At 48.5% G+C, this 19,671-nt stretch overlaps 1 protein-coding gene across 2 annotated transcripts; it reads right to left on the reverse strand.

Annotated features, from left to right (window-relative positions):
- Window positions 1-872: 872 nt before the first annotated feature.
- On the reverse strand, window positions 873-11,950 carry LSM4 (LSM4 homolog, U6 small nuclear RNA and mRNA degradation associated). 2 transcript variants are annotated; one of them, XM_048498607.1, is made up of 5 exons: window positions 11,841-11,950; window positions 10,521-10,562; window positions 9,824-9,922; window positions 1,973-2,156; window positions 873-1,762 (listed from the first exon to the last, which is right to left on the reverse strand). In XM_048498607.1, exons 1-5 carry the CDS (start codon window positions 11,841-11,843, stop codon window positions 1,671-1,673), a joined length of 420 nt encoding a protein of 139 aa, XP_048354564.1. In that variant the 5' UTR covers window positions 11,844-11,950; the 3' UTR covers window positions 873-1,670. The 2 variants fall into 2 exon arrangements, with proteins under 2 accessions (XP_048354564.1, XP_048354565.1); XM_048498608.1 differs by having other exon boundaries at window positions 11,764-11,841.
- Window positions 11,951-19,671: the final 7,721 nt, after the last annotated feature.

Here is a 19,671-nt window from a genome sequence, read left to right on the forward strand (position 1 = left end):
CTCATATTCTGCTTCACTGTTCAAAATACGACAACATCAGAACTGATTTGAGAACTGTATTACCAACAGGATTTATGCTCCTTTCTGATAAGATAAAAATGGCTAAGCTTCTAAATAACTCTCATGCTGAAATCTCTGAAGCTGTTGCTACATTTTTATTCTGTGTACTGCAAGTTGTGCAATAATGATCTTTTTACTGTATTTGGAACTCATGACACACATCGGTTTTATGCCTAATAAAGGATTTGGATTTGGGTTGAGAGGAGAACGTGGTGTGTGTGTGTGTGTGTGTGTGTGTCTTCAAGCCTATCAAGAGGGAAAAAAAATACAGCAGAGATTTCAAATGAACAAACTTTATTTCACTCCCAGTTTGGAAACCGAGTAACAAAAAGAAATATTTTCACAGACAGCATAAACGTACAAGCCTGTCTATTCTAAACCGGTGGCAAATGGCAGCAATGCTCGCTCAGCTGGGACGTCACCTTTGCTGGGGGAATGACAGGATCTCAGCCCTGTCGTCGCAGCCAAGTCCCTCCACAGGATTGTGTGAATGTGGCGTCGCCCCCCTCCGCCCCCGAAACCTTCAGTGCATCTATGGGCTACTTCGTCTGCATCTTGGGTGGGGAAAGGGGAGCCAGCGCTGGATTCCCAAAGGAGAATGCTCAACGTCAGGGCGACCGCTCTTCAGTGGCTACCCGGCCGTGTCAGAATGCAAAGCCCTCTAATCTGGATAGCTCAGGGGTCTGCAACCTGCGGCTCTCCAGATGTTCATGGACTACAAATCCCATCAGCCCCTGCCAGCATGCTGGCAGGGGCTGATGGGATTTGTAGTCCATGAACATCTGGAGAGCCGCAGGTTGCAGACCCCTGGGATAGCTGAAGGGGAGTAACAAAGACCCCCTCATCCAACAAAGAGGTCCAATTCTGACTCTCTTGCCCATGACACTCTTACCAGAAGGAAGCCAGCCTGTGAGATGCAACACAAATGTGTTCCCAGGGACAAGATGGGTGGGTCAATCCAAGTTCACTGGAAACAGTGGCTTTACACATTTCTTTGCCACAAGGGGGTCAGTCCTATCTGGCGAGAGCTGCCACTCAATTCTGGCCATCCTCATTCTTGGGCCTTACTGCGTGTTTGTCACAAACGGTCTTTATAGGGCAGAGCCAATGCCCCTTAACAACCCAAAAAAGGAATAATTTTGTTTAAACGTAGTTTGCGGAAGGGAGGAGGCCGGGGATTCTTGTAAATATGGCAACCATTTTCAATTCTATTGCTTCTAAAGAAGGTGAATTACTTCTGTTTGCATCAAAGCTATTCCAAAAGGGAAACAAACAAGTTTTGCACAACCAAACGGGGCTGAAAATACAATTCGCCGGGGCACAATGACAAGTGTCCACTAAAGCTGATTTCAGAAAAGTGGCCAAGAGGCCTGCAATACCCCGGGCATGATTTCTAATCACAAACTTTGTCTAAAACCACTAACAAAAGCCTCGTTGGCAGGGGGTGGGGGTGTGGAGTCGAGTCAGGCCTCACTTCTGGATCTCTGCAAGAAGGAAAAACTGAAGAACCTAGAATTCGTTGTGTGGAGAGACTGCGGGAGACGGCAGCTCTTCCTCGCTTGAACACACAGAACTGGAAGCCAACGCAGTCTCTCACAATGAGCGCTTCCTCACTGTTTTGCTGGCTGTCTCCCCGGCTTCTTTTCTTGCTGTCCTCGGCCACTCCCGGGTATGGCGCCTCGGCCGCGGCCACCGAACACCCCTTGGACAGAAAGAGCAGAATTGAATCAGAGACTCCCTTCGGCAGGAGTTTCGCCCACTCGCCCCAGGACTGGCCCAAAGGGAGTCCCAGTCTTGTTCACCCCGGCAGCTGGTACTCAGCTAGCCTGTCCTCCCAGTGCAGAGGCTCCATTTCCCAGCCCAGAGGCAGCCTAACTCTGGAGCTGGAGCTCTGCCACCACTGAAGGAATACCTCGCCCTGCGCTGCCGATCCCGCGCCCCTTCTGCTGCTTCTGCTGCTGCATTCCGCCCCGGCCCCGGCCTTTTGACACCACTTCCTCCTTCACCATGTCAATGATCTCATCTGGGATGCGCAAGTACTTGATGGTGCTGCCACGGATGTAGCATTCGGGCATCCTCCAGAACTTGTCTCCATCCTGCCCGGGAGAGAGGAGAGGAAGATGAGAAAGAACTGAGCTGCCGGCTCTCCCAGCTGCACGGCATCAGGCTCTGCCTTACCTCGCGAAGAAGGGCTTGGAGCTGGCTCTGCTGCCTGTATTCCCTTGTGAGGAGCTAGCTCCAAATGCACGGTGTCTCCAGGCTCCACATCAGGGTTCTCCGGGCCCAGGGATTGGCTCACGACACCTATCTTCCCTGCTTCCTGCACTCCACCTGTTGCATGTGTGGCCCTCCAATGCTAGGAGTTTGTGGCCTTGCTGACTAAGCAGCACGCTCGTTGGGCTCTAAGAGTACAAGACCCCTAGATCAGCAGTTCTCAACTTGGGGGTCGAATGAGCCTTTCACAGGGGTCGCCTAAGACTCTCTGCATCACTCCCACCCAGTTAATCACCAAAGGGAAGGAAAGTTCAGGTCGATCGCTTATCCAAACTCTTTTGGCTGACAGGAATGAGACAACAGCAGCTCCAGAGGCACTTTTTTCTGACCACAGGACTGATTGAAAGATCTCAAACAGATCCTGATCTCAAACAGATCTCAAACAGATCCTGAACTAAAAAGAGGAACAGCAACATCAGGATTAGCCTTTCGGACAACGTAATATCTGGAGCAGTTCACGCCGAGCACAATTTAATATTTTGAAGCAGTTACTACATGAAATGAGGACCAATTAGACCTCCGTTTGTTTTTTTAAAATGCCATTAAAGGTTTCTGATTGTGATTCTATCTTTGATCTTAAGGTGATCTGGCCCCTCCTGCAGACTTCCCATTTTCCACCCAACAGCGTGCCCTTTGCTTCCCGAAGGCTCAACCTGTGGATGACTGTTGCCCAAAGAGAAAACTGGAGCCTTCCGGAAGGGCCTTCCACTGCCCTCTAGTGGATGCGAAATCAGGAAGGAGGCATGCAGAACGAGGCTCGTTTACAACACATAAGAACATAAGAACAAGCCAGCTGGATCAGACCAGAGTCCATCTAGTCCAGCTCTCTGCTACTCGCAGTGGCCCACCAGGTGCCTTTGGGAGCTCACGTGCAGGATGTGAAAGCAATGGCCTTCTGCTGCTGTTGCTCCTGAGCACCTGGACTGCTAAGGCATTTGCAATCTCGGATCAAGGAGGATCAAGATTGGTAGCCATAAATCGACTTCTCCTCCATAAATCTGTCCAAGCCCTTTTTAAAGCTATCCAGGTTAGTGGCCATCACCACCTCCTGTGGCAGCATATTCCAAACGCCAATCACACGTTGCGTGAAGAAGTGTTTCCTTTTATTAGTCCTAATTCTTCCCCCCAGCATTTTCAATGGATGCCCCCTGGTTCTAGTATTGTGAGAAAGAGAGAAAAATTTCTCTCTGTCAACATGCACAATTTTATAGTCCTCAATCATATCCCCCCTCAGACGTCTCCTCTCCAAACTAAAGAGTTCCAAACGCTGCATCCTCTCCTCATAAGGAAGGTGCTCCAATCCCTAAATCATCCTCGTTGCCCTTCTCTGCACTTTATCTCCTTAATATCCTTTTTTGAGATGTGGCGACCAGAACTGAACACGGTACTCCAAGTGCGGTCGCATCACTGCTTTATATAAGGGCATGACAATCTTTGCAGTTTTATTCTCAATTCCTTTCCTAATGATCCCCAGCATAGAGTTTGCCTTTTTCACAGCTGCCATGCACTGAGTTGACATTCCCATGGAACTATCAACTAAGATGCCCAAGCGTCAGGGATGCTGACCAGCCGACTTGGCATCGTCGACGGAGGAAAACAAATGCCAGTGAATCCAGACCATTCGCTGGCATTTGTTTTCCTCCGTCGATATCCAACGCCTATGGCGTGATAGTTTTGGCTGCATTATCAAAACAACTCACTGACGCAACTCACCTTGAGAGAACCCCATCACTCTAAATGGTGCACAACAGTTATAACAAAGATTGGGGAATTGGGCTATGATAGTGACTCTCTGAACATGCTAACCCTTACTGAGACATTTGCCCTCACCAAAGAGCGGCTACTAGCAATGGATTATCAACAACTGCAGAGCTTGGCCAACAAAGCCTGCTCGCCAATGAACGTGGCAATTCCATTTGTGCAGGGAAACCCAGCCTACTATATTGCAGCGCTTACCAACCCTATATATAGGAGAGCCTACACGCTGGCTAGGTTTAACATTATGCCATCCCCGCTCCGTAGAGGAAGACTCAAGGGTCTACCAAACGATAAGAGGCTTTGCCCCTGCAGCCCAGGGCAGTTGGATTCCATTGCGCACATCCTCTTCACAAGGGCTTTGGGAAAAGTTGAGAGAAGCCCAAGGTGGGGAAGTTGTCCCAAACCGCATTTTGTTCGTTCCTGAGCTTCGCCTGGCAACTTTGGGAGGCGGGAGGGAGGGGCAGGATCCGAGGGCGAACCTGGAAAGCGTGGAAAGAACAGGGCTCCGTTTCAGCCTTCCACCAACATTAAAGTCTATACAATTATGCCTGGGGTAGAAAATGCTGACAGAGAGAAATTCTTCTCTCTTTCTCACAATACTAAAACCAGGGGGCATACATTGAAAATGCTGGGGGGAAGAATTAGGACTAATAAAAGGAAACACTTCTTCACACAACGCGTGATTGGTGTTTGGAATATGCTGCCACAGGAGGTGGTGATGGCCGCTAACCTGGATAGAAGAAGAAGAGTTTGGACTTATATCCCCCCTTTCTCTCCTGTAGGAGACTCAAAGGGGCTGACAATCTCCTTGCCCTTCCCCCCTCACAACAAACACCCTGTGAGGTGGGTGGGGCTGAGAGAGCTCCGAGAAGCTGTGACTCGCCCAAGGTCACCCAGCTGGTGTGCATGGGAGTGTACAGGCTAATCTGAATTCCCCAGATAAGCCTCCACAGCTCAGGCGACAGAGCGGGGAATCAAACCCGGTTCCTCCAGATCAGAGTGCACCTGCTCTTAGCCACTGCTCTTAGCCACTACGCCACTGCTGCCAAGCTTTAAAAGGGGCTTGGATAGATTTATGGAGGAGGAGATGTCAATCTCTGGCTACCAATCTTGATCCTCCTTGATCTGAGACTGCAAAGGCCTTAGCAGACCAGGTGCTCGGGAGCAGCAGCAGCAGGCCATTGCTTTCACATCCTGCCTGCGAGCTCCCAAAGGTATCTGGTGGGCCTCTGCGAGTAGCAGAGTTCTGGACTAGATGGACTCTGGTCTGATCCAGCAGGCTCTTTCTTATGTTCTTATAAGGGTGGCAAGACTCGACTTCCGACATGGTGACCCTTGGAATCCACGTCCTCCAAAACGTTCTACCATTAACCGCCTTGCTCAGGTTTGCGAACTGAAGGCCGTGGCTTCCTTTGTAGAGCTGATCCATCTTATGTTGGGTCCTCCTCTTTTCCTGCTGCCTCCAACCTTTCCTGGCACTATTGTCTTTCCAGTGACTCCTAATTATGTGACCAAAGTACAACAGCCTCAGTTGCCACGGGTGTCAAACTCGCGGCCCTTCAGCATGATGCTGGCAGGGGATGACGGGAACTGTAGTCCATAACCTCTGGAGGGCCGCGAGTTTGACACCTATGACTGGTTCTAGAGAGAGTTCAGGTTTGATTTGATCGAAAACCCACATTGGTCTTTTTGGCCATAGCATTCATAAAACCTGCCTCTGGGCAGGCCCAGGATCAAATCCCCGCCGCTCTCTCAGCCTATCATACCTCACAGGGCTGTTGTGTAATTGCGAATGAGAACAGGACAACTGCATATACCAGTGATGGCGAACCTATGGCACGGGTGCCAGAGGCGGCACTCGGAGCCCTCTCTGTGGGCATGTGCACACAGAGTTCATCATGTGGGTGGTGGAAAATCACCCCCACACCACACACACATATCTAGGCTGGCCTGGGCCACTGAGCATGATGTGCATGCACCGTGGTGAGCAGGGAGGACTTGGCTGGCGGGCCTGGTGCCTGTGCTCCGGGTGGCTGCTGCCCGAGGGGGGGGGGTCGCCGAGGAGGCAGAGATGCTAGAGAGGCACAGAGCGGTGTGCGCGGGACTTGCTGGAGGCTAGAACAGGCTGGCCCCTGCTCGAGCGGGTGGGGCAGAGGAAGAGGGAGCCAACCGATTTTTTGTAAACTAAAACCTCAGCATTCAGATAAAATTGCGGGGTTGGCACTTTGCGATAAATAAGTGGAGTTTGGGTTGCAATTTAGGCACTCGGTCTCAAAAAGGTTCACCATCACTGGCATATACTATACTGAACTTCTTGGGAGGGAGGGTGGGACAAATATACAATTACTTATTATCCCAAGCATACTGGCTTGCTTTTTAAGTTCAGAATATGAAAGCAGACCATGTGGATTCCAGTAAAGACCAGGAACACATTTTACGGGACTAAAGTCAACTGTTGGCAGGCAAGCATGGGGCAAGGTGTGTGTGTGTGTGGTGTCTTCAGACTGACCCCTACCAGTTACCCTATTTTGGGTTCGTATATGGTTCAGGCTAAAAGATGGATGCCCAATATTAATCCTGGACTTTTTGATTCCCCAAATGTCAGGAGGCCTGTGATTATGGGTTTTGCTTTTGCTGCTTTCTAAATGCACGGGGGGTGGGGGGGGTGGTGGAGGAATGGGTTAAATGCATTTCTAAAGGATCATTCCGCACATGCAGAATAATGCACTTTCAAACTGCTTTCAGTGCTCTTTGAAGCTGTGCGGAATGGCAAAATCCACTTGCAAACAGTTGTGAAAGTGGTTTGAAAACGCATTATTTTGAGTGTGCGGAAGGGGCCACTGTCTTTCTACTGTTTCTGTAGGATGTTATGCAGTACCAGGTGGTGCCCAAGGTCACTGCCTGACCATCTCACGTTATCTTTCTTATGGTAACTTTTAGGCGTGCTTTCCCAGGCTGGGGAGTGCAAGTTGTTTTAACTATTGGGTGTTGCGCGGGCAATTCTCAGTACTGGCTTTGACCAGGGAAGATCCAACACTATTAAAAACTACTGTTCTTCAACAAGAGTTTGCGTGTGTTTTGGGGATTCTGACACCAAATGAGAGGCTTTGCCTGAAGCTATTCTCCGCCCCCTTCCTCCCCCCCCCCCCAAATTAAATATGGATAGCAGCTAACAATGTCTTTCCTGCATCTTTGACCATTTAGCCATCTGGATAAGCGAACTCCCACAGCCTGGGAAAACAATAACAAACAGCCTGGGAGAGCCACACCTGTGCTCTCCCCAAAAGGGGCCATGCCGGGTGCCTGGCATCTGAATGGCAATTGACACCTTGCCCCTTCCTTCCCTACAGTGTTCATGGGATTCCTTATTCATTGCTTATCAACTGACTATGGCTGTCTTCCTTCCAGGGAGACCAGAGCACTGCGCTAGCCTCACAGCGTGCTTGCCATATAGCTGAATGGGGATTTGAAGCAGGCCACCTCACCTGAATCCCACACTCTAACCCAGTGATGGCGAACCTTTTTGAGACCGAGTGCCCAAACTGCAACCCAAAACCCACTTATTTATCGCAAAGTGCCAACAGGGCAATTTAACCTGAATACTGAGGTTTTAGTATAGGGTTGGCTCCAAGGCATGCGTTACTCAGGAGTAAGCTTGATAGTAGTCGGTGGTTTTACTTTGAAGCAACTGTGCAACGCTTCGAACAGGTGAATCACGACCCTAGGAGGGTTTACTCAGAAGCAAACCCCATTGCCAGCAACCAAGCTTACTCCCAGGTAAAGGATCATGCTTTCGTTCTTCCCATGAAAATCAGTAGGGTTTAACAGCGCTTAACAGGGCTACCTACACTGCTTCCCCAAAACTAGGTCTTAGGTTTAATGCTAATAATCTCCCTGAAATAATTACACTATTATCACATGATGAACTCTGTGCACGCGTGCCCACAGAGAGGGCTCAGAGTGCCACCTGTGCCGTAGGTTCGCCACCACTGCTCTAACCCCAGAGGAGCAGCATAGGAACCACCAAATGCAGCGCTCAGACACGAATCAAAGAACACGAAAGGCACTATTTCAGCCAGAAAAATCAGAAATAGCAGAACACATAATAAACCAACCTGGACACAGAATATTTGAAAACACAGAAATTCTGGACCACTCTGACAACCACTACGTCAGACTACACAGAGACGCCATTGAAATCCACAAGCACGTGGACAATTTCAACAGGAAGGAAGGAACAGAATTTGGCTGCCAGTTTTGAAAAACACTAGAGTCAAGACAGTGACTAATCAGCTCCACACAGACACAGGATGGCTATAGATAATCAAAGGGAACAAAGGCCAGACTACTATTCAGATGCCTCACCTATTGACCTTGCTATCTCCATTGTTACTCACATGCTACACTTCATTGTTACTCAGTTGCCAGGCCACTCCTATTCAGATGCTCTCACCTATTGACCCTCACTCACAAGTATATATACTCCACTTGCTTTCCTTTCCAACTATCAGATCCTCTGAAGATGCCAGCCACAGATGCAGGTGAAACGTCAGGAGAGAATGCTGCTAGAACACGGCCATATAGCCCGGAAACCACACAGCACCCCAATCATTCAATAAAACAGATTTCATTATCAATCAAGTCTGGATATTGGACAAACTAGGGCCACGACAGTTTGAGAAGACTGCTTTTTGGCAGCCTAAATTGTGTATATGGTGTGCATAACACAATAGAAGCTGTTAGAACAGCTAGCATAACAATGTAGGATTAAGAACATAAGAAATAGCCTGCTGGATCAGACCAGAGTCCATCTAGTCCAGCTCTCTGCTACTCGCAGTGGCCCACCAGGTGCCTTTGGGAGCTCACAGGCAGGATGTGAAAGCAATGGCCTTCTGCTGCTGCTCCCGAGCACCTGGTCTGCTAAGGCCTTTGCAGTGAGATCAAGGAGGATCGAGATTGGGAGCCAGAGATCGACTTCTCCTCCATAAATCTGTCTAACCCCCTTTTAAAGCTATCCAGGTTAGTGGCCATCACCACCTCCTGTGGCAGCATATTCCAAACACCAATCACACGTTGCGTGAAGAAGTGTTTCCTTTTATTAGTCCTAATTCTTCCCCCCAGCATTTTCAATGGATGCCCCCTGGTTCTAGTATTGTGAGAAAGAGAGAAAAATGTCTCTCTGTCAACATTTTCTACCCCCTGCATAATTTTACAGACTTCAATCATATCCCCCCTCAGATGTCTCCTCTCCAAGCCAAAGAGTCCCAAATGCTGCAGCCTCTCCTCACAAGGAAGGTGCTCCAGTCCCTCAATCATTCTCGTTGCCCTTCTCTGCACTTTTTCTATCTCTTCGATATCCTTTTTGAGATGTGGCGACCGAAACTAAACACAGTACTCCAAGTGGGGTCACACCACTGCTTTATATAAGGGCATGACAATCTTTGCAGTTTTATTATCAATTCCCTTCCTAATTATCCCCAGCATAGAGATTACAGAGGTCACATCCCATCTGGCAGACATGGCAAGAGCTGAGCAGGTCTTGACACCACGGCTTGTCCATTCCAATCTTGCGCTAAAATGGAATATGGCAGGACGGGGGGTGGGGGTGTCCAGGTGTGACTTAGCATCTTATTTTTGAAGCTGAGCACCTCTTCCCCCAAGCTGGCATCCCTGACGAGAAGTTGCGCCTTCTGCCAACCCAAAGGGGGAAAAGGACAGCTGTTGGCCTTACCCTAGAGGTACAGATGACTTCCCGCAGGTTGATGTTCATCCAGTTGTCACAGCTCACCAGATGGCCGTTGTAAGTCTCTCCATTTTTCAGCTCCACCAACTGGAAGAACAATGTTAGTTACAAGATCTACCATTTGAGGACGGATTAGCCTGAAGCCCAGTACTTCCACATGTGGGGGCTTCAGACTGAAGGGAAGCAGGGGCTTCAGACTGAAGGGTCTCCCACCCAAGTATTGACTAAGGCCAACCCTGCTCAGCTTCAAGTTTTTGCCCAGTCTGGGCGTTGTAGGCTGCTGTGCTATTGATACATAGATTGTGAATTCATTTAATACAACAGTATTTGTGGTATCGTACATCAATATATAAAAATTAAGGATTTTTAAAAACATTGCACTAGAGGCTTCTAGGAACTTGCCAGCCAGGATCTCATCTGGGGGCAAAGCTTCCTCCCAAACTTGCAGCAGCAGGGACTCGCGGGCTATCTATAAACATTGTATGTTTGCTGCAAGCCCATGTGAAAAGCAGCAAGGGCGCAACAGAAATGTAGAGTGAAGTCAGTTGACTTTCCCCAAATGCCACTTCTTTAAGGACAGAGATACTGCCAGTGTTTTGCATGCGGAAGTTCATAACATCACACAACTGGTTTGCTCTGGGAACAGCACAGCTTTGGGGTTCTGAGAACAGCCCTGATTACTCACCATGGGGTGGTTCTGTGCCGTCTTCAGCAAGGACAGGGGAAGCTGCAAGGGGAGAAGAATTGGACAGATGGAGCAATAGGCCAACCAAGCAAATCAGCTTCCTGAATCAAAGCCACATCTACTGTTATCATCCTGTATCCAACTGGGGACCAGAGTTGGTGCAGCTTTTAGAAGCAGACGTTTCCTCCCCGCTCAGCCTGAAGAGTTACAGTCTGCCGACACCTACTGTGCTGCCAGGTTTCATTTCCATGACTAGAAGGACCCCCACACGTTAAGAGGATGAGATGGTTATCCTCAACCAACCTCAGATGGTGCTATGGACACCCCAAAAATGGTTTTTCCTGCATCATCTGCAATTTTTAGAAAATGTCCACATCCACCGATTTCCCTGCCTTAAAGTAGTGGTGCAGCCCAGAAGCAAGGAGTGCAGATTAACAAAGCCTTAATTCAGACCTCCCCAATTACTGCTTTAAAACTACTAAAATCTTCAAGTATTTATCTCCATTCCCCACCCCAAAAATCATTTTCCATTCCTACCTCTCCCTCTCTTCCCCCGGGGACAGTTTTATGTAACCCAAAGGTCTGCAAACTCCATTGTCAACTTCAATTTATGCCAATGACACAGGAAAGAGGTGCATAATATGGCACCCGTGGGCATTACGGCACCCACTGACACCTTTCCTGGGCTTACCCCCCCAGGAGGAAAAAACAGACTACTCCCTCTCACATGTTTTCTTTTTAAAAAGCAAGAACAACTGGTTTTGAGACCCCCTCAGCCATCAACGTAACAGGCAGCATCAGGCACACTGCTGGGACATTCCAGCCTCTTTGCAGACGATGATACTGCCTTCAGTTACAGGGATGTGGCAGACCCAAGCAGGCTCGCAGTCCTCCTTTCCCATAATACCAGAATAATGGTGATTATGACAGCCTTCCTTAATGGATGGCTGCCAGGCTAATAAGGGCACACGCATTATGCTTCGCGAACTTCAATTCATTATAGACAAGACACTGCAGCGCAACCAAGGTAGAAGAGGAGGAGTTTGGATTAATACTCCGCCTTCCTCTCCTGGAAGGAGACTCAAGGATGGCTTACAAACTCATTCTCCTTTCCCCCTCCCCATAACGGACACCATGTGAGGCAGGTGGGGCGGAGAGAGTTCTGAGAGAACTGGGACTAGCCCAAAGTCACCCAGAGAAGGCTTCATGAGTAGGAGTGGAGAAACAAAGGCAGTTTGCTTACTCCCGAGGAAGCCCCTTCAAAGTCAACAAGGCGAATTTAGGAGCCCAACTCCCCCCCTCCACTCCCCCCAACCTCACCATCTTCCCGCGCCAGACACCGGCCCAAAGACGCCAACTTCCGCCGGCACTTCCGCCCGCTCTAGGCTTTTTGGAGCACCAGCGAGCTAATCAGCGCTCGGCTCCGCTCAGGGGAGGGCGGGGGAGTTTCGGCGCGCAGTGACGCAACGCGAGGAGCTCCTTTTACCCATAATGCTGCAGGGTGAGCAGCAATGGAGGGAGGAGAGTCGCTGGGCTGCCCACAATGCCTTGCGGCGGCAGAAATTGCCCAGGCGGAATTACCCGCTAGCACCACCCACCCACCCACCTCTCTCTCTCTCTCTCTCTCTCTCTCTGAATATATGATTTATTTGTTTCGTTTATTTATATATCCCACTTTCCCCTCCAAGTGGGCTCAGAGCGGCTAACAATCCACACATAAACACAATCTTAAATAATAAAAACATTTTAAAAAGTAACGCTCCAGCACAGTAGTGCCCCCTCTTTTTTTAACTTGCACACCTCTTGGCAACCCATTTCCTTAAAATTGTGCCTCCTTATTGTCAGCGCATCTGCAGATCAGCTTCGAATCCGGATTCTGTCAGGCGTAGAATTTCCTGGAGTCCAAAAACCCAATCAATGGCTCATTCCGCACATGCACTTTCAAACTGCTTTCAATGCTCTTTGAAGCTGTGCAGAATGAGCCCTTCGGGGGTAGGGCGGTCTATCAAATCGAATAAATAAATAAAAAAAATAAAAAAATCCACTTGCAAACAGTTGTGAAAATGGTTTGAACACTCATTATTTTGCGTGTGCGGAGGGGGCCAATGACTCCAGAGACTTCAAAATACAGATTTTTCCTTGAGCCGTATCAGAAAAGTGGATATAAATAGACTTCAATAAAACAAACTAAGGGCAGGTAAGAAGAATAAAACAAATAGTCTTTACCTAACAAATAGAGTTTCTAATAGATTTTATCTAAAAAAAAATTTTACCTAACATTTTTTCCTGCTGTAAAAAGCAAGAAGTCGTAAATGTGGCTTTTGGGCTCCTGCTGGGGCAAAAAAGCCAATAAACTGTATTTCTGCCTTCTTGCTTTATGTACTTATGTGTAACCCCAAACACTCTGGTGCATACTCCAGGGAGTACAGGTACGCCAGGTTGGGAACTTCTGCTCTAGCTCTAGCAACATGGCGTACAATATCATACTTCCTTCTTTACATCCCACATTTCTCCAAAACAAGGATAGAAAATGGCTTACATAATTCTCTTCTCTATCTTCACAACGACCCTGTGAAGTGTGTTAGGCTGATAGTGTGTGACTGCTCCAAGATAAAAAATATGGCAATTTTATTTTTTATCTTATTTTATTATTCAGTCACATAAAGCAGACATTACCAAAGCATAACAATTAAGGGAAAAGCAAAATAATTGTTTTACAGTTTTACAAAGATGCTTTTATTTATTCACAATGTTTATAGTCTACCATTCTTATCAAGGATTACACAAAGTGAATACAATCAAGAGGCTGGGACATCCAGTAAAACAATTCAATAGGATTTGTATTGTAAAAACTGGAAATGGAAAGGGTGATCGCGTCTGAATTCCAAAGGTCCCTTCAGGCTCAAGCAGGTTGGGGACACCTGTACTAGTCTACTGACAACCCACTGTTTTTCCATGTTATTGCTGCACCTTTTCTCAACCCAAATCTAGGGATAGTGTTGACGAATGCACGCAGGCGCAGGCTGCCACGCACGTCGGTGCACCTCCTGCTAGACTGCATCAAGTTCTGTGCGCTACTGCTGAGAGGAGGGGCGTAACTAAGGCAAAAATCACGTGGCAAAATCACCCATTAGTAACCCCCTCTCGGCACACACAAATAATTAGTAACCTACTCTCGGGAACCTGTGAGAACCTGCTGGATCCCACCTCTGGGTCCAGCACAGAGAAGAAATGTGTGTGAATTAACATGAGTGAAGCCATCATTATTTTCTGCAGGGGTCCTTCCTGGCTAAAACAAGAAGAAGAAGGAGGAGGAGGAGGAGGAGGAGGAGGAGGAGGAGTAGTTTGGATTTATATCCCCCCTTTCTCTCCGGCAGGAGACTCAAAGGGGCTTACAATCTCCTTGCCCTTCCCCCTCACAACAAACACCCTGTGAGGTGGGTGGGGCCGAGAGAGCTCCAAGAAGCTGTGACTAGCCCAAGGTCACTCAGCTGGCATGTGTGGGAGTGCACAGGCTAATCTGAATTCCCCAGATAAGCCTCCACAGCTCAGGCGGCAGAGCTGGGAATCAAACCCGGTTCCTCCAGATTAGATACACGAGCTCTTAACCTCCTATGCCACTGCTGCTCATCAAAAGATGAACTTTTGCGCTCTAACAAGTGTTTCTGCTGGCTTTGCTGTTCTAAAGACGGGCATCCCAACCTCCAGGGGCCGGTAGCTGCACGGCAGGCCAGATGACACGAGGGTTTGGATTCTATTTTGAGCCAGGCAGAAGCAGTTATTCCACCTCTTCAAGCAGGAGGTATTGGTCTGACAGGTATGGCTGAGAGTGAACACCCGTTCCATAGATGAATCCCAGAACCTGTGACAGTGAGCAGTGGTGCTAACCCAGCAGTCCGTTGTGAGGATAGAGGTGGCATAGTCAATAATGAATCAAAACAGGAGGTCCTTCTCAGCAACCCTTGAAACTCCATCATGGCGCTCTTCATGGATGGATTGGAGTGGCATCTATCCGTCCTGTGGGAATGTGCACGCCCACATCCCTCCCAGCTTGGATCAAAGCCACCAAGGTAGCGGATGCACCGGGCTAAGGTGACTAAGGTGCCGACCTCAGCAGCAGGTGGGTGCCAGGCAGGTAGGCAAAGAATGGCAGGGGCCAGTGTCCCATGTTTGATTTACACCCACTCTTCCCCCACTAGGGTGGTCCCCCCAGACTCCAGCGTGGTGGCCATTCTGGCTGCCCCCACCGGCGATCGCCATGTCTGGATTGTTGTGCAGTGGCAACAGCAGGAGTGACTGTACAAGGGTCCGGATCCGCATCATGCGTCTGTCAGACAGTGATTGTCTGGGCCACTTTTGACTAGACAGGGTCACCATGTGGTCACTCACATGTGGTCCAAATGTAAGGTGACCAGATTGTCACCTTTGTAAACCGGGACCCGGGTGGGTGGCCGCATGCGCGGGGCTGCAGGAACGCACTGTCTTCTGGGGCGCTCCCGTTTCCCACCCTGAAACGGGAGCGCCCCAGAAGGCAGTGCGCTCCTGCGGCTGCGTGTGCGGGAGGCTGCCGCACTGCCTTCTGGGGCGCTCCCGTTTCCCGCCCTGTGACAGGGCAGAAAAAGGGGAGCGCCCCAGAAGGTAGTGCAGCAGCCTTCCAAAAATCAGGACGGTTCAAAAAACCCGCGGGACGTGGGACAAATTGGTTTACGGCGGGACTGTCCTGCCAAAAGCGGGACGTCTGGTCACCTTGTCCAAATGTGGGAAGCCTGACTCCAAAACCCACATCACCTCTTGCGTAGACAGCATCCTAATCCACTCACACTCAGAAGAAAAGACCCACGAAATAACTAGGGAGGTTCTCAGCTTAATTAGAGGCACCAGCTTCAAGGTGCCCACCCCACCAGCAGTGGAGGCCAACTGGACCCTGTGAGCTGGCAGAGGACATACGCCCCCTATGGGGGATTCTCAGGGCTTTTTCGGTCCTATTTTGGGCTTCCTATGTTGTGGGAAAGCCCTTTGGAGGGGGCAAGGCAGACCCCTCTCGATGGGGCGGTTGGAATTTCCCTTTATTGTTTCGAAAGCAAGCAAATTCATATAAAGCTTCTTAAATTAGAGACTTTAAAATGGAGTCTTTTAATATATATTCCATGTGTGCTCTTCCAGTTACATGTGTTTAATAAAAGGAAACATTTCTTCACACAATGCATGATTGGTGTTTGGAATATGCTGTCACAGCAGGTGGTGATGGCCACTAACCTGCATAGCTTTAAAAGGGGTTTGGACAGATTTATGGAGAAGTCTATGAATGGCTACCAATCTTGATCCTCCTTAATCTGAGATTGCAAATGCCTTAGCAGACCAGGGGCTCAGGAGCAGCAGCAGCAGAAGGCAAATTGCTTTCACATCCTGCATGTGAGCTCCCAAAGGCATCTGGTGGGCCACTGCATCTGTGACTGGCATCTTCAGAGCAGAGGTGTATCACAGAGGGAAGTCTGTTACACGCTGTGTCCAGTGAGAAGGGAATGTTGTAGGGGGATATAAACTGTCATGTTCCCAGGTGGGGAACCAATCAGGAAGTGTTTGGGTGGAACTTGCTATGCAAAGGTGTGGTTGATAGTATACTATTGCAGGTGGGGGTTTTCAGTCCAGGGAGTGATTCACATTTGCATTCTCTGCAGCAGCAGCAGTAATGGTGAATGCTAATCCTGTGTTTGGGTAGATTCCATTGTCCATGAATTTAGCATGCCCTTGGACTTCACTTCTGGTGTTTTTGAGTACTGGTAGCCAAGCTTTGTTAATTCTCTTAGCCCCTTCCGCACATGCAAAATAATGCGTTTTCAAACCACTTTCACAACTGTTTGCAAGTGGATTTTGCTATTCTGCACGGCTTCAAAGAGCACTGAAAGCAGTTTGAAAGTGCATTATTCTGCATGTGCGGAATGAGCCAGAGTCTCAAGATGCTCAGACTCACAAGAACTCTCTGTGTGTGTGTGTGTGTGTCTGCTGCATTGAACCGAGTGCTTGTGAAACCCCTATCCCTATAATAAAGACTGTCAAATTTGCATTATATTCCTCTCTGTGGATTTTTTCCAAGAGCTAATATTGGTATACATTGGTATTAAAGATTTCCTACCCAGCCTCTCGTTATATCAGTAAGCAGTCTGTTCTGAGCTAATATTCCCCACTTTATTGAGAGACTGAGTAACACCAGAGAGTAACACCTGAGTAACACCAGAGAGCTTTTGAGAGGCATCCAGAAATGGTTTGCTGTTGCCTGCCACTGCATGGACGGAGACAGTGCCAACTGAGACGTTATCTTGTTTTAACTGAGGTTGTAAATTGCCTCGAGCCTTTTAAGGAAGGGCAATGAAAAAGTCTGATGAATAAGAAAAGTAAAAAAAAAACTCATGGAACAGCCTTCTGAATAGCACACCTTGGACGTGATATCTTTGCGTGCGTCAATGGCCTTGACAACTTGGCCACCCCCACCTTCATTTGCAGAAAGCCCACGTCAACTATGTCCTGTATAAATCATTACCTAGAAACTGCTAAACCATTTTTAATCGTTTTTATTCTCGTCTTGACAAGAGTCCGCCATTAATTTGTATTACTCATTACGGTACAATGTCTAATTGTAAGTAATGATCTCCGGCAGTAATCATATATTGCAAAAGAAGGTCTATTTCCCTCTGGTCAGAGGAAAAAGGTTAGGATTCAGTGGCATCTTACGTGGAGTGTTGGCAGAAAGGGGGCCAAGGTGAAACAGTTGACCACGCCAGCCTCCCAAACTGTGAATCAGGTCTTAGCAGCAGTGGCGTAGGAGGTTAAGAGCTCGTGTATCTAATCTGGAGGAACCGGGTTTGATTCCCAGCTCTGCCGCCTGAGCTGTGGAGGCTTATCTGGTGAATCAGATTAGCCTGTGCACTCCCACACACGCCAGCAGGGTGCCCTTGGGCTAGTCACAGGGTGTTTGTTGTGAGGGGGGGAAGGGCAAGGAGATTGTAAGCCCCTTTGAGTCTCCTAACAGGAGAGAAAGGGGGGCTATAAATCCAAACTCCTCCTCCTCCTCCTCCTCTTCTTCTCCTTCTTCTTCTCCTTCCTCTTCCTCCTCTTCTTCTTCTTCCTCTTCTCCTTCTTCCTCTTCTTCTTCTCCTTCTTCCTCTTCTTCTTCTTCTTCCTCTTCTTCTTGTTCCTCTTCTTCTCCTTCTTGTTCCTCTTCTTGTTCCTCTTCTTCTTCTTCTTCCTCTTCTTCCTCTTCTTCTTCCCCTTCCTCTTCCTCTCCTTCTTCTTCTTCTTCCTCTTCTCCTTACTCCTCCTCTTCCTCCTCCTCCCTCTCCCCCTCTCCCCCTCTCCCCCCTCTCCTCCTCCTCCTCCTCCTCCTCCTCCTCCTCCTCCTCTTCTTCTTCTTCTTCTTCTTCTTCTTCTTCTTCTTCTTCTTCTTCTTCTTCTTCTTCTTCTTCTTCTTCTTCTTCTTCTTCTTCTTCTTCTTCTTCTTCTTCTTCTTCTTCTTCTTCTTCTTCTTCTTCTTCTGGGGTTGTCAGCTTTGGGTTGGGAAATTCCTGGAGATCTGTGTGAGGGGGCTGGGGAAGGGAGGGACTGCAGATGCCAAAGCATCCATTTTCTCCAGGGAAACTGATCTCTAGCTTGAGGCTCAGCTATAATCCCAGGAGATCTCCTACTACCTGGAGGATGGCAACCCAATCCCCCTCTTCCAGCAGTCCACGGGCCAGCATGGTGTAGTGGTTAAGAGCAGGTGGATTCTAATCTGGAGAACCGGGCTTGATTCCTCACTTCTCCACCGGAGTGAATGAGGCTTATCTGGTGAACTGGATTTGTTTCACCACTCCTAGGCTCGTTCCGCACATGCAGAATAATGCACTTTGAAACTGCTTTCAGTGCTCTTTGAAGCTGTACGGAATGGCAAAATCCACTTGCAAACAGTTGTGAAAGTGGTTTTGAAAATGCATTATTTTGTGTGTGCGGAAAGGGCCTTACATTCCTGCTGGATGACCTTGGGTTAGTCACAGTTCTTCGGAGCTCTCTCCGCCCCAGCTGCCTCACAAGGTGTCTGTTGTGGGGAGAGGAAGGGACAGGAGCTTGTAAGCCACCTTGAGTTTCCTTACAGGAGAGAAAGGTGGGGTATAAATCAAAGTTCTTCTTCTTCCATCTTCTCCTCCTCCTCTCCCGCAACACTATGTAAACCCCAACCTGGATACTCCATAACTCAAACAATAGGGTGTGCAACATGGACCCTCACAATGCACAGCATTATATTTCAGTGGCAAGAAATGTGGGGTGGAGCTCAGCACTCACACTGTCTTGCACTGCATAGCACTAACTTACACTGTTTTGAACTTCCTGTATTCGTCTATAATTATTTTGGTAGATCTAATACGGTACAAATGCTTGAAGTTGAAATAAAGTTTTTTAAAGCCTCCTGATCATCGGAGCTCGCTTAGGTTCAATTCCGTTTCCATAAATATCTGGATGAATGGGATGTTCCCCTGGCCTTAGAAGAAACTGGGGATCACAGGAGGCTGGGTAGGGGTTAAGGTTTCCTCCATCCATCCATCCATCCATCCATCCATCCATCCATCCATCCATCCACCCACCCACCCACCCACCCATCCATCCCTCCATCCACCCATCCATCCACCCACCCATCCACCCATCCATCCATCCATCCATCCATCCATCCATCCATCCATCCATCCATCCATCCATCCATCCATCCATCCATCCATCCATCCATCCATCCATCCATCCATCCATCCATCCAATCTACCTATCTACCTTATTGCCATCCCCTAAGGGCTCTGCAAGGGCTCTGCCCCATCTATCTATCTATCTATCTATCTATCTATCTATCTATCTATCTATCTATCTATCTATCTATCTATCTATCTATCTATCTATCTATCTATCTATCTATCTATCTATCTATCTATCTATCTATCTATCTATCTATCTATCTATCTATCCATCTATCCATCTATCCATCTATCCATCTATCCTGGCCCATTCATTCATCTATCTATCTATCTACCTACTCCGGTACCTTACCTGCCTGCCTGCACCTGCCTGCCTGCCCATACCTGCCTACCTACCTGCCTGCACCTGCCTGCCTGCACCCTACCTTACTGCCCATCCC

This window comes from Sphaerodactylus townsendi, linkage group LG05 (genome assembly GCF_021028975.2).
Source record: "Sphaerodactylus townsendi isolate TG3544 linkage group LG05, MPM_Stown_v2.3, whole genome shotgun sequence".
In the NCBI taxonomy this organism is placed as follows: Eukaryota; Metazoa; Chordata; class Lepidosauria; order Squamata; family Sphaerodactylidae; genus Sphaerodactylus; species Sphaerodactylus townsendi.

Coding starts and splice junctions, on each gene's coding strand:
- LSM4 (XM_048498607.1), bottom strand. Junction 2,157..9,823: donor AAGTCATCTGTACCTCTAGG/GTAAGGCCAACA, acceptor TCTCCCGGGCAG/GATGGAGACAAGTTCTGGAG. Junction 1,763..1,972: donor GATCGGCAGCGCAGGGCGAG/GTATTCCTTCAG, acceptor TTTCTGTCCAAG/GGGTGTTCGGTGGCCGCGGC.